The sequence below is a fragment of the Scyliorhinus canicula genome, chromosome 3 (genome assembly GCF_902713615.1).
Source record: "Scyliorhinus canicula chromosome 3, sScyCan1.1, whole genome shotgun sequence".
Taxonomy (NCBI): Eukaryota; Metazoa; Chordata; class Chondrichthyes; order Carcharhiniformes; family Scyliorhinidae; genus Scyliorhinus; species Scyliorhinus canicula.
In genome coordinates, this window is record NC_052148.1 from 93,956,126 (window position 1) to 93,971,496 (window position 15,371).

Sequence of the window (15,371 nt, forward strand, 5' to 3'; positions counted from 1 at the left end):
AGTATGTCCCCCTCCTGTTAGTGAACACGTCCCTGTCCCCTGCAGGCGGGCGCATGGGGACATGAACACAATCAATTTCCCCCTGCACCATCTGTATCCCAGCCACTCTGGCAAATCCACGAGCTTGTGAGTCTTGAGTTGCTCGGTCCTCGGGAAAGGTGATGTAGAGGTCCGCGATGGCATAGAGGGCGTCGGTCACATCCCGGATGCACCTGTGCACCGATGACTGGGAGATCCCGGAGAGGTCCCCGCTCGGAGACTGGATGGAGCCGGTCGCATAGAAGTTAAGAGCGACCGTCACCTTGATGGCAACCGGGATCGCGTGTCCTCCCCCCGTTCCATGAGGTGACATATATGTATCACCGTCCGCCTACTCAGCCGGAGTCTCCTCCTGCAGGTGATGTCCGTCATTGTTAGGAAACATACCCAGACACGGTACACCCTCGGCCTTGGTCGTCGCCTCTGGCGCCGTGGCTGCACCCTCACTCTCTCCTTCTCCCCCTCCTCCTCCTCCCCCCCATGCTGCTCGACAACTGGCAACTCCTCGGCCGTTCCCTCTGCTGCTGCAGCTGGTCCTGCAGCCACTGCGGGTTGTGGGTGTGGATGCTGCTGCATCGCCAAATCCAGTGTAGCGGCCCCAACCACTGCGCAGAACATCGCCGTTCTGTTCACAGACATTGTGCTAACCTACAGAAGGGTGGCAGGGGCAGAGAAACGGGACATGTTAGACGGAGGTTAGTCGACACCTCGGCAGCCGCCTACCACGGGATACCTGTGTGTCCCGGTGGCCTGGTCGCGCTGCTGACACGCGGGCAGCCTAACCCCTGGTCACTTTCTGCATCCAACGGCCAGTTAACTATGTCCTCCTCACCGGTGCGTCAGTGGCCTGTGTCCGGAAGCCACAGGGGAACCAGCGGCCGTGTCCTCGTGACCGGCACGCCATGGCATGGTGGCAGACATTTTGTTACGGGGTTGAACGGATCACTCGCTCACTCTCTCCCTAACACCACCCCCCCCACTCCCACTCCCCCCCCTCCATCTCCCCCACTGCACCCTCCATCTCCCCCACTCCACCCTCCATCTCCCCCACTCCCCCCTCCATCTCCCCCACTCCCCCCTCCGTATCCCCCACTCCCCCCTCCATCTCCCCACTCCCCCCTCCATCTCCCCCACTCCCCCCTCCGTCTCCCCCACTCCCCCCCTCCGTCTCCCCCACTCCCCCCCTCCGTCTCCCCCACTCCCCCCTCCGTCTCCCACCCCCCTCCATCTCCCCCCCTCCATCTCCCCCACTCCCTCTTCCCCACTCCGTCTCCCCCACTCCCCCCCCCTCCATCTCCCCACTCCCCCCTCCATCTCCCCCACTCCCCCCTCCATCTCCCCTACTCCCCCCCTCCGTCTCCCCACTCCCCCCTCCATCTCCCCCACTCCCCCCTCCGTCTCCCCCACTCCCCCCCGCTCTGGACCCCCCTCCCGTTCTCAAGGATGCCTTCCCCGTTGTGGCCAGACTCCAGCAGTGCACTAAGCGGTGCGCTCACCTCCTCGAAGCTGTTGTCAGCCAGCACGACTGGTTGACGAACTTGAAAATCAGGTGTGTTGGACGCCGTGTAAACAGTGCGTGATGATGTCGGGACTTCGGCCCATCCGGGCTGGAGAATAGCGGGGGGCCAAAAACTAGTGATTCTGGTCGAGTCGGGGGCGCATTCGAGGCGTTTGACCGGAATGGCGACTTGGAGTTTGTGCGGGGTTCGGAGAATAGCGGGAGGGCGTCGGACCAGCGTCGCCGTGAAAATTTGCGCTGCCCGCTATTCTCCGACCCGTCGTGAGTGCGGAGAATCGCGCCCCCTGTGTCTGTGTTGGTCTCACCCCCACAACCCATTGATGTGCAAGGTAGGGGAACTGGCCATGCTAAATTGCCCATTAATTAGGAAAAAAAGGATACTCTAAATTTATTTTTTAAAAGTGATTGTCCAGATAACAACAATCACTATCAAGGCCCATACACGATGAACAACAATGGAAATAGCTGAGGGTGTTCAGTGCCCATGGAAGCGTTGGCTGATCCAAGTCAGATTATTCAGTTCTGGACATCAGCGAGGCAGGTTTCTTACAAGGAGAAAATAGCTGTCCTCCTTTGGAATTAATCAATACTGTACTATTTTCACACGTGAAGAGCAAAACTATTAAGTTTTCCTTATTGTACCACAGCTGTCCAGTGAAGCAAAGATCAACAAGGATGTGAAACCGCTCAATTTACCTAACGATAAGGGTGCAGATGTGAAACCCGGAAGAAGGTGTACAGTGGCAGGATGGGGAGTAAAAACTAGCGATTCGAATTCTCCATCTGACACGCTTCAAGAAGTGAAATTATTTGTAATAGATCGTAAAACATGCAACAGTAAGGCTTATTACAATCGTGACCCTGTCATAACTAAGGACATGATCTGTGTTGGTGACAGAAAAGGTAGAAAAGACTCATCCAAGGTGAGTATACTGTGTTTGCGTGTATCAGTGAAAGTAGCCAGGAAGCTTTTAGAATTCCTGTGAAACTCATGGGTTTACTACTGTACATTATGGAAGGAAACCTGCTGTCCTAAGGTGGGCTGGTCCGACGCCAAGCTCACACCATCAAAGTTGACTCTGAATTGCCCTTTAAGTGATCTTGGAAGCCATACAACTTTATCATCAAAATGCTTCAAGTAGGCAGCCCGCCATCATCACCTTCACAGGGTAGCTAGGCACGAGCAACAAAGAGCTGCCGGATTCTGACTGGCTGGCAGCTCTTGACGGGTGGAATTTGTGCTCCTGGGATCCTTGACCCAATGTTTCAAGTTCTCATGGCTCCTCTCCGCAAAACGTTAACTCTATTTCTCGTGTCACAAATGCTGCCTGACATGCTGAGGTTTTCTGGCATTTTCTCCTTTTATTTCAGGTTTCCAGCATCCACAGTATTTTATTTATATTTTGCTTTTTAAATGACGTTAACAACTTGTTCTGCCACAATAGTATTTTTGGACACAAAAGTATTTTCAAAATCACAAGAACATAGGAAATAGGAGCAGGAGTAGACCATTCTGCCCATCAAACCTGCGCCACCATTTAAACAGATCATGGCTGATCATCTACCTCCACACCATTTTTCCCACTATCGTCATATTTGATATTGTTATTATCCGGAAATCTATTGATTTCTGTCCTGAACATTCTCAATGATTGAGCTTCCACAACCTCCTGGGTTAGAGAATTCCAAAATTCATCATCCTCTGAATGAAGAAATTTCTCCTCATCTCAGTCCTAAACACGCAGACACAGGGAGACCGTGCAGACTCCACACAGACAGTGACCCAAGCCAGAAATCAAACCTGGGACCCTGGAGCTGTGAAGCAACAGTACTACCCACTGTGCTACTGTGCTGCCCATAATAGTTAATAATAATTAATTAATAATAATAATTCATAATAATAATCATTATTCATGTTACAAGTAGGCTTACATTAACACTGCAATGACGTTACTGCGAAAATCCCGTAGTCACCACACTCATAGTAAATATACTGTTTCCTTATTAGTCCTTCCAAAATACATCACTTCACACTCTTCTGTATTGAATTCTGTCTGCCATTCTTCTGTCCATTTCACTATCCTCTCCCTGTCCTCCTGAAGTCTGCAACTATCCTCATCAATATTGACTATGTTGCCAATTTCTGTATAGTTTGCAAACTTTATAATGTGACTCGCTATGCAGCTGTGTCTAGGCCAAGAATAAAACTTAAGACTATTGACTGAACACTATTTTTTTTTGTAGGTAACTTATACTTTAAACTATGGAAATAAGTAGTTCCTTTATACTTATATATCCATGGAATGCCAGTTCTTATGGCAAACAGTTCACAGTGGTTCCCAGCTTCCAATGGGTTGCTTCTTTTTACTTCTAAGCTGGGTAATGTCTGAATAAAGAACTGCCTTTCATTGTCAGGGTTACTCTGAAAAACTCTTTCTTCTGCCTTCACGCGAGGCAAATCTTCCAGTCGCCTTTTAATCCTCACAAACGCAGCCTTCAATTTGAGTCTAAGCTCCCACCAAGTTGTATGATAAACAATAGAGTCAGCATTTCCTCTGCTTCAGGTGCAGACCTGAATGATTCTATCACTTGCTCTCGACCTCTCAGATATCTGCAAACCATGCAAGACCAAACTACAAATCTGTTGTTCTTCTGTGGTATTCATGAATTATAAAAACCTGATCGCAAAATGGCTTCTCTGCTGTTTTTCCCTTAGCAATGAGAAACACATTGGACGGGATTCTCCGTCCCGCCGCACCCATTTTTTGGTGTGGCACTCCCCTGCCAGCAGTGGGATCTTCCATCCTGGCAGCCGGCCAATGGGGTTTCTCATGCGGCACCCCCACGTTATCGGGAAATCTGTAGGCGTGAGTGCGCCGCCGGCAAAACAGAGAATCCGCCGACACAGAATCCAGCCCAACTTTGCGTCTAAGTAGCAATGCTAATTAGTTCCAATGATCCCGCTTTCCTTTCACCTTAAAAGTAAGTAGATAGGTTAGAGCACCACTATTTACAGCCGGAAACCTAAACATCTTTCTGGGACTTTGGGGGGACTGGGTCAACTCAGGATATTTTTAAGGACTGTAGCCATTGTCACCAAAGTATAAATAGCGTGCGCCTTCCTCTCAGTAACACATTGTGAGCCATCATTTGATCTCTAACAATAACACCATCCAGGCTTTCTGTCAGACAGACTCCAGAACAGGTCAGATTTTATTAATTGAATGTAAATTTCACCAATTGCTATGGTGTGACTTGAACCCATGTCCCAGGGCATCAGCATGGGCCTCTGGATTACTAGTCCAGTAACATTACCACAACACCATCTCCACTCATAATATAAACCTTACAATTGTAATAATTTAACTACATTAGCAAAGGGGGAAATGAAATGTTAGATGGTAAGGGCTGATTGTAGCAGCAACTTGAAGAGTGGGTTGGTGAATAACTGGATAATATATTTGACAGCAGGATATGAGAGGGATGATGGGATATAATGGGCTGGATTCTCCGCTGGCAGGATTCTCCGTTGCGACGGCAGTGCACCCAGGCCCGGGAATTTCCCGACGGCATGGGGCTGTCCATAATGGGAAATCCTATTGGCCGTTGATGGGACGGAGAGTCCCACTGCCAGCGGGGCCGCGCCACACCAGAAAACCGGTTTGGCGGGACAGAGAATCCCGCCCAATATTTCCTAAACTGACCAGGTTAATTGCAGTTTATATTCCAGGCATGCACATTCTGATATTCTTGTCAGTCTAACATGGACATAACTATTGAGCACAGTTCAATATCACATGAATATATTACAAACTGAACCGGTTCAAATATAACATTCCAGTTGATATCACCTTACTCCAGGGGTGGGCAAACTACGGCCCGCGGGCCGCATGCAGCCCGCCAAAGGTCTTCATGCGGCCCACCAAGTCAGTAAAAAAAAAAAAAATTTTTTTTTTTTTAAATTTGGTTAATGGGGGGGGGGGGGGGGGAGCTGTTGGGTTACTTACTGGTATAGGGTGGATACGTTGAATTGAGTGGGGTGATCATTGCTCGGCACAACATCGAGGGCCGAAGGGCCTGTTCTGTGCTGTACTGTTCTATGTTCTGTGTTCTATATGAGGTGCCCAGAATCATAACCGGGTGAAGTAATTATTTTACTTAATATACTATGCGGCCCTTTAAAATTGTGAATTTCTAAATGTGGTCCTTGCACGGAAAAGTTTGCCCACCCCTGCCTTACTCTCTTTTCATTTTTCTTCCTCAGGGTGATTCAGGTGGTCCTTTAATTTGCAGCAATAAGTACAAAGGGATCGTGTCAGCAGGCCCTGAATGTGTAGATCCCAAAAAGCCTGGGATTTACACTCTCATAACAAAGAAATATCTTGACTGGATTGAGAAAATAATTGGCGTGCAAACTTACAATATGACAACTGATGGATTGTACTGAGTGTTGAGAGTCTAAGTACTACTCTGTTTTGCTTCATAACTTGCTGAATTGTTTGGCTCAGAAAGACCAGTGTATTTTTATCCATAGCTTTCGTACATTGTACAGCATTTATTACATAATGTAATAAAAACCTGAAATGTGAAATTCTCAATGTGTGAAATGAGTCAGAATGAATCTTCAGACAGGGTTATGTATTATCAAAGTGGGCTGAACTATTCTTACAAGTAAGTGCGGATTCTGAAGTGAAATTTTAGTGACAGAGCAGAGCTTCCCTGCCTCGGAGAGAAACTATTCATTTTTAAAAATTTATTCTGTTGCTACCACAGTGTGTCTTAATCCCGTATACAGTGGACAAATGACTGTAAGTCTACTTGTTAAAATCAAACAGTATTTATTCACATTCATACAATGTTAGAGTTGCACAATCACACTATCAACATAAGTTACACTACAGAGTACTACAAGTTCATATGAGACCTTGACTTTTTTTTTATAAATTTAGATTAGCCAATTCTTTTTTCCAATTAAGGGGGCAATTTAGCGTGGCCAATCCACCTACTCTGCACATTTTTGGGTTGTGGGGGCGAAACCCACGCAGACACGGGGAGAATGTGCAAACTCCACACGGACAGTGACCCAGAGCCGGGATCGAACCTGGGACCTCAGCGCCGTGAGGCGGTTGCGCTAACCACTAGGCCACCGTGCTGCCCTATGAGACCTTGACTTAACGTCAGAGTGACTAGAAATTACCAGATAGATCTTGGCCTTTATCTGTGTGCTGAATCCTGTAGTCCTCAGTGTCCGGTCCTTGATCTGGTCTCTTCTTGGCTCTGGTCTTCCTTTGCTTGGTAGGGTGATGGCCTTCCTCATGTTGGCCAGTGAAGGTCACCGTTGTTCGATTGCTGCTGCAGAGAGATTCTCAGGTACTGCAGCACCTTTTAACCTGCTTGGATTTTGTGCCCTTTTGGGTGGCCTCTGGGCCATTGCTTGATCAGAGATCGATCATCCTGATCGATCAAATCCAATCAGGAGCTGCCACATTGATTTTCGGGGTGGGCACTGAGCGGCCATGCCTGCAAGTGTTGGGGACATGTAGGCCCTTCCAAATAAGGAGTTTAGGTGTCACTGTGTCTGGAAAACAAGTGTGATTGACAGGAGAGTTCTATTGTTCCTGAGATGGCCTGGAGATGGCCTTTTTCCTGTGCATTGCAGAGTCTGGGCTGCAGTTTATTCATTAATGTTTATTTGAGTTGCAGCCTACTTGTCCTTAAACTTAGCCAATTCTCCCAGCAGCCTGTGCAGGACACCATCTTAAGTGGCCGTCTGGCCACAATTCTTTTATGGGATGTGGTGTTGCTGTATCGGCCAGCATTTGTTGCTCATCCCTAATTGCCCTTGCACTGAGTGGCTTGCCAGGCCACTTCAGAGAGCCTTTAAGAGTCAACCGCACTGCTGTGGATCTGGAGTCATATGTAGGCCACACTAGACCAGGTAAGGATGGCATATTTCCTTTTATAAAGGACATTAGGGGAACCAGATAGGTTTTTACAGCAATTGACAATGGTTCTATGGTTACCGTTACTGGCACAAGTTTATAATTCCCAGATTATTAGTTGAATTTAAATTCCACCGGCTGTCATGGTGGGATATGAACCCTTTTCTTCAGAGCATTAGCCTGGGCCTCTGGATTACTCGTTGTGGTGATATAACCACTGTAGTGATGTGTTCTTGCAGTAGGGGGATGTATGCCTGTACCTGTAATACAGGTTCCTCCAGTCAGCCCCTGCCGGCTAGCTCCGCCCACAGGGAGCTTGTGTATAAATATGTGTGTGAGTCACTCAGACCCTAGTCTACAGTTGCAGATGGCATAATAGCATTGCACACCAATAAAGCCTCTATTGTACTTGTCTCTCGTCTTTGAGTATAATTGTTAGCGCCACAATTTATTGCTGTGTGATTTTCCGTTCACCATGGACATCAGAATCAAGCCTGACCGTCTGCAGCTGGATCCGCAGTCGCTTCACGCCAGAAAAGACTTTGTTCTCTGGCTGGCAGTCTTCGAGGCCTACATCTCTTCAGCGGATCCCTCCCCCGACGGAGGCTCAGAAAAGGCAACTCCTGTACTCCAGACTTAGCTCCAGTGTCTTTCCGCTAATTCGAGATGCGACTGACTACACCAGAGCTATGGAACTGCTCAAGGAGAACTATTCACCATCGGCGAACACCCTGTTTGCGAGGCATCAACTCTCTACTCGCGTCGAGCAGCCGGGTGAGTCGATTGAGGACTTCTGGAGGGCCCTTATACCTCTGGTACGAGACTGCGACTGCCGGGCCCTCACAGCCATGGAACACTCTGACTTACTCATGTGCGATGCCTTTGTTACGACATTGCATTGGACCCCATCCGGCAACGACTGCTGGAAGGGGCCGTCCCCGACCTCGCGGCCGCAAAGGCTCTGGCGCTTTCCATGACAGCCGCCTGTAGTGCGCTATCTTACTCCGCTAGACACTCGGCCCACCCGTCCTACCCCTCGTGGACCCCGCAAACAGCCCACCCGTCCTACCCCTCTTCGAACCCGCAAACGGCCCCCCGAGCTGCCACCCCAGCGCACTACGCCCGCGCTGCTCGCCGCATCGCACTCCCCGGGGGTCCCCACTGTTACTTCTGCGGTCAGCAGAAGCACCCCCGCCAGCACTGCCCGGCCCACACCGCGACCTGCAAAGCTTGTGGGAAGAAAGGCCACTTTGCAGCGGTGTGTCAGTCCCGGATGGTTGCCGCTATTGCGCCCCCCGGCTACCTCGCCTCAGTTACTCGCTCAATGGGCCCCGCCGTCCACTCCCCCCGTCCCCACGTGCTAATCAGTGTGCGTCACCATCTTTCGCCGCCCCCACCACGTGCTCTCCATGGGCGCCGCCATCTTCATCCACCACCGCCATGTGCGTTCCATGGGCTCTGCCATTTTATCCACAGGTACTCCAGACGCCGCCATTTTGTCCTCCCCGGGACAGGGCCACGGGACACGGGTCGCTGCCGCTCCTCGTCGAGCTCATCTGACTCAACCGCCGATCGCCCGCTACTCGCCACCGTTACGCTCGACCAGTCGCGTCCTCGCAACCTGGCACCCTCTTCCACATCGGTGCTGGTCAACGGCCACGTGACCTCCTGCCACATCGACTCCGGGAGCACCGAGAGCTTCGTCCACCCGGACACGGTAAGGCGCTATTCCCTTGCGGTCCATCCCGCCAACCGACAGATCTCTCTCGCCTCCGGGTCCCACTCTGTCCCAATCCGGGGTTTCTGCCTGGTTAAACTTACTGTACAGGGCGTGGAATTCGACCGTTTCCGTCTGTAAATTTTCCCCAACCTCTGCACGTCACTCTTACTCGGCCTGGATTTCCAGTGCAATCTCCTGAGCCTCACTCTCAAATTCGGCGGACCCCTACCTCCCCTCACCGTTGCGGCCTCGCGACCCTCAAGGTCGAGCCTCCGTCACTCTTTGCCAATCTGACCGCAGACTGCAAGTCCGTCGCCACCAGGAGCAGACGGTACAGCACCCAGGACAAGGCCTTCATCAGGTCCGAAGTCCAGCGGCTGCTTCGGGAGGGTAACATCGAGGCCAGCAACAGCCCTTGGAGAGTTAGGTGGTAGTGGTTAAGACCGGGGAGAAGGACAGGATGGTCATGGACTACAGCCAGACCATCAACTGGTACACGCAGCTCGACGCGTACCCCCTCCCCTGCATTTCTGATATGGCCAATCAGATTGCACAGTACCGGGTCTTCTCTACTATTGACCTGAAATCCGCCTACCACCCGCTCCCCATCCGTAAATTGGACCGTCCCTACACTGCCTTCGAGGTAGACGGTCGTCTGTACCAATTTCTTAGGATTCCCTTCGGCATCACGAATGGAGTCTCGGTATTTCAACGAGAAATGGACCAAATGGTTGACCGGTACGGACTGCAGGCCACCTTCCCGTACCTCGACAATGTCACCATCTGCAGCCATGACCAGCAGGACCATGATGCCAACCTTTATAAATTCCTCCACACTGCATCTCTCCTTAATTTCACGTCCAACAAGGAGAAATGCGTGTTCCGCACAAACCGCTTAGCCACCCTCGGCTACGTAGTCGAAAGCGGACTACTGGGGCCCGACCCCGACCGCATGCGCCCCCTCATGGAGCTCCCTCTCCCCCACTGCCCCGAGGCCCTCAAACGCTGCCTTGGGTTCTTTTCTTATTACGCCCAGTGGGTCCCACAATACACGGACAAGGCCCGCCCACTTATCCAGTCCACACATTTTCCCCACTCGGCTGAGGCACAACAGGTCTTCGCCCGCATTCGATCTGACATAGCCAAGGCCGGGATGCACGCAGTAGACGAGACACTGCCTTTCCAAGTAGAAAGCGATGCTTCAGATGCCGCACTTGCTGCCACGCTGAATCAGGCAGGCAGACCCATGGCATTCTTTTCACACACCCTCCACGCCTGCGAAATTCGGCATTCCTCTGTTGAAAAGGAGGCCCAGGCAATCGTTGAAGCTGTGCGGCACTGGAGGCATTACCTGGCCGGCAGGAGATTCACTCTCCTCACTGACCAACGGTCGGTAGCCTTCATGTTCAACAACACGCAGCGGGGCAAGATCAAGAATGACAAAATCTTTCGGTGGAGAATCGAACTCTCCACCTTCAACTACGATGTGGAGATGCCGGCGTTGGACTGGGGTGAGCACAGTAAGAAGTCTTACAACACCAGGTTAAAGTCCAACAGGTTTGATTCAAACATGAGCTTTCGGAGCGCAGCTCCTTCCTCAGGTGAATGGCGAGGTATGTTCCAGAAACGTTTATATAGACAAAGTCAGAGATGCATTCCAAGCATTGTCCAGCATCTCTGACTTTGTCTATATAAATGTTCCTGCTCAGCAGGGGTATCGCCTCCAGCAGGACGACCAGCTACAACCCCCGGGGAAACGGGCAGGTAGAGAGGGAGAACGGGACGGTATGGAGGGCCGTCCAGCTGGCCCTACAGTCCAGGAACCTCCCAGCCGCTCGCAGGCAGCAGGTCCTCCCTGACGTGCTCCATTCCATTCGGTCACTACTGTGCACCGCAACTAACAGTACACCCCATGAACGTGTTTTTGCCTTCCCTAGGAAGTCTACATCCGGGGTGTCGCTCCCGACGTGGCTCACGACTCCGGGCCCAGTCCTTCTCCGTAGGCATGTCTGGCACCACAAGGCGGAACACCTGGTGGACAAAGTACGCCTTCTCCATGCCAACCCTCAGTATGCCTACGTGGAGTTCTCCGACGGCCGCCAGGACACAGTCTCGCTCCGGGACCTGGCTCCCTCAGGTGCCGATCCCATGCCCACGCCCCTTTATCCCCCTGCGCCACCCTCCTTCTCCCCGGCGCCCCCCTATTCGTCCCCAGCAGGTCCATCCCTCGTCCCCCTACCCACACTGGAGGACACAAAAGATTTTGGCTCGTTCTCGGAGTCATCCCGCCAGCAGCCAGCAGCCAGCACCAACACCGCCAGCACCTGCACCATCGTTGCCATCATCGCCTGTGCCGACGTCGCCACCACAGCTTCGCCGATCACAGCAGAACGTCCGACCGCCGATTCAGCTCAACCTGTAACCTGCTAACCGGATGGACTCTTGGTTTTCTTTGTTTGGACCCTCTTGTAAATAGCTCATCCTTTGTATTATAGTTACACGTCACCCCCGCCGGACTCATTTTTATACAGGGGGTGAATGTGGTGATATAACCACTGTAGTGATGTGTACTTGCAGTAGGGGGATGTATGCCTGTACCTGTAATACAGGTTCCTCCGGTAAGCCCCTGCCGGCTAGCTCCGCTCACAGGGAACTTGTGTATAAATAAGCGTGTGAGTCACTCAGACCCTAGTCTACAGTTGCAGATGGAGGAATAGCATCACACAGCAATAAAGCCTCTATTGTACTTGTCTCTCGTCTTTGAGTATAATTGTTAGCGCCACACTCGTCCAGTGACATAACCGCTGTGTCACAATTGTCCCCTCTCCCTCTTCCCCACACACCCACCCAAACCATTAAACTATTGTGTAAACCACTGAAACTTTGAATTATAGAATCCCGATGGGCGTGATTCAGTGACCTCTTTTTCGGCCGGTGCATATCCGGACGCAAAAGGTGAATCATGCAGCAGCCCCAAAATCAGGCTCCGTGCCGATCACGAGATACTGGACTCACTTGTCAGCAGAAAATCTCTCTAAGTGATGCCTCAAGGCCAAAAACAACCAGCTATTTTCAAACTTTTGTTTGCTGAATCATGCCCTAGAGTGCAGAAGGAGGTAATTTGGCCAATCAGGTCTGCACCAGCCCTCCAAAAGAGCATCCCACCTCAGCCCACACCCCACCCAATGCATGTACCCTGCACATCTTTAGATACTAAGGGCAATTTAGCATGGTGAAGCCATCTAACCTGCATATCTTTGGACTGTAGGAGGAAACCGGAACACCCGGAGGAAACCCTCACAGACATGGGGAGAACGTGCAAACACCACACAGACAATCACACAAGGCCAGAATTGAAACCTTGTCCTGGGTTCTTTGAGGCAGCAGCGCTAACCACTGTGCCACCGTGCCAAATTGAAGCTGTCTCTTGTAACACCAGCAGCAATTACCATTTTTGGAGGTTAACAGTTCTTTAATAAAATAAACCTGCAGGAATTTAGAAACGTAAGACCCTCAGTTGTGTGAGATATTGTGGCTGCTCTGTGGTAGTCACCACTGATGTATATATTAGGCGATTTGTGGTAAAGCCCTGTACTACCGGTACAGGGGTAGTTCCCTGCCTGCTGACTCCGCCCAGTAGGCGGAGTATAAATAGGTGTGCTCCTTGTACAGCAGCCATTTCGTCAGCTGCTGTAGGAGGCCACACATCTTAGTGCAATAAAGCCTCGATTGCATCCAACTCTCGTCTTTGTGCAATTGATCGTGCATAAATTTATTACACTAAAGTTTTCAGAAGATGGACCTCCGCATCAAGCCGTATCGCCTGCAGCTGGGTCCGCAATCAGACAACGGCAAAAAGGACTTTCAACATTGGCTAGCCTGTTTCGAAGAATACATCGGGGCCAGGATTCTCCCGTACCCGACAGGGCCGGCTGTCCCGGCGTTGTGGAGTGGCGCCAACCACTCCGGTGTCGGGCCTCCCCAAAGGTGCGGAATTCTCAGCACCTTTGGGGGCTAGGCCCGCACCGGAGTGGTTGGCGCCCTGCCGACTGGCACCAAAACCGGCGCCAACGGCCTTTGACACCGGCCGGCCGGCGCCGGGGCTGGCCGAAAGGCCTTTGCCGGTTCACACATGCACCGGTGCATCAGCTGCCGCTGACATCGCCACCAGCGCATGCGCTCCACCATGGTGGAGGCCGTGGCGGCGGCGGAAGAAAAAGAGTGCCCCCACGGCACTGGCCCGCCCGCCGATCAGTGGGCCCCGATCGCGGGCCTGGCCACTGTGGGGTAACCCCCCGGGGTCCGATCGCCCCACGCCCCCCCCAGGACCTCGGGGGCCCGCTCGTGCCGCTGATCCCGCCGCCACCAGAGGTGGTTGAAACCACGGCAGTGGGAGAAGCCTCTTAGTGGCGGGACTTCGGCCCATCGCGGGCTGGAGAATCACTGAGGAGGGCTCGCCGATCGGCGCGGCGCGTTTCCCGCCCCCGCCAATTCCCGGGTGGCGGAGAATTCCGGCCACGGCAGGGGCGGGATTTTCACCGGTTCCGGGCGATTCTCAGACCCTGCGGGGGGTCGGAGAATTTCACCCCGGGATTGCGCCAGACCCAATTCCTGAAGCTCAGAAGATTCAGATCCTCTACTGACTGAGCTCCAACGTCTTTCCGCTTATCCAGGACGCGCTGACCTACGCACAAGCCATGGCGCTACTGAAAGATAACTACGCCCAGCTAACACGCTCTACGCCAGGCACATCCTCTCCACTCGTCGTCAACTTCCTGGTGAGTCAGTGGAAGCTTTCTGGCGTGCCCTAATTCCCCTAGTTAGAGACTGTGACTGTCAGGCCGTCATGGCCACGGAACACTTGAACTTGCTCATGAGAGACGCTTTTGTCACAGGGATAGGGTCCGATTACATCCGACTGCGCCTCTTAGAAAGGGCCACACTCGACCTAGCTCAGACTAAAAAGCTAGCGCTCTCGCTTACGGTCGCTTCGCACAACATTGAGGCCTATGCACCCGGCCAGGCGGCCCACCCCTCCTGCGCATGATGGGCCCCGCAGGCAGCCGCCCCATCGTGGACCTCACCAATGACCCCCCTCAGCCAACCCCATGCCTGTGCCATGCGGCAGCCAACCAATCCCGGGGGACCCACGTTACTTCTGTGGGCAGCCTAAACACCCCCAACAGCGCTGCCCAGCCCGGAACGCCCTTTGCAAGGCCTGAGGCAAAAAGGGATACTTGCTGCGGTGTGCTAGGCCTGCACAGTCGCCGCTATTGTTCTGACTCCCCCCACGTACGACCAGTGGGTGCCACCATCTTCCACTCCTCGGACCACATGCGATCAGTGGGCGCCGCCATCTTCCCCTCCTCAGACCACGTGCGGCCCATGGGCACCGCCATCTTGTTCAACCCCAGCATGGTTGACCAATATGGACTGCGAGCCACCTTCCCGTACCTGGATAACGTCACCAGCTGCGGCCACGATCAACAGGACCATGACACCAACCATGCCAAATTTCTCCACACCGCTACTCTCTTCAACCTAACTTAGAGCAAGGAGAAGTACGTATTCAGCACGAACCGCTTAGCCATCCTCGGCTATGTGGTCCAGAACGGAGTTCTGGGGCCCGATCCCGACCACATGCGCCCCCTCATGGAACTCCCCCTTCCCCACTGCCCCAAGGCTTTCAAACGATGCCTGGGATTCTTCTCTTATTAGGCCCAGTGGGTCCCAAACTATGCGGACAAGGCCCATCCACTCATTCAATCCACTCTGACGGCCGAGGCTCCCCTGATGGCCGAGGCTCACCAGGCCTTCAATCGTATCAAGGCCGACATCGCCAAGGCCACGATGCACGCAGTCGACGAGACGTTACCGTTTCAAATCGAGAGGGACGCATCAGACGTTGCTCTCGCCGCCACACTCAACCAGGCAGGCAGGCCCGTGTCATTCTTTTCACAAACACTTCATGCCTCCGAAATTTGGCACTCCTCTGTTGAAAAAGAGGCCCAAGCCACACACAGAACACAGCAGCCAATCACCAGACAGGACACGGCCACTATAAAGCCAGAGGGCACTAGTTTTCCCGCTTATTCAGGATGCAGCCAATGAGACAGCCAGAGCCCGTAATCAGTAACACGAACATCTACCA

General features: G+C 52.4%; 1 protein-coding gene across 4 annotated transcripts in view; it reads left to right on the top strand.

The window, feature by feature from the left end:
• Window positions 1-6,156, top strand: part of LOC119962807 (granzyme K-like) — a 59,210-nt gene extending 53,054 nt beyond the window's left edge. For 3 of the 4 annotated variants that reach the window (XM_038790902.1, XM_038790901.1, XM_038790900.1), the window contains exons 4-5: window positions 2,206-2,481; window positions 5,823-6,156. In XM_038790902.1, the coding sequence (XP_038646830.1) occupies window positions 2,206-2,481; window positions 5,823-6,005 (459 nt within the window). In that variant the 3' untranslated portion in view covers window positions 6,006-6,156. The remainder of the gene's footprint in view (window positions 1-2,205; window positions 2,482-5,822) is intronic. The other variant, XM_038790903.1, reaches the window with a different exon arrangement.
• The last annotated feature ends 9,215 nt before the right edge of the window (window positions 6,157-15,371 follow it).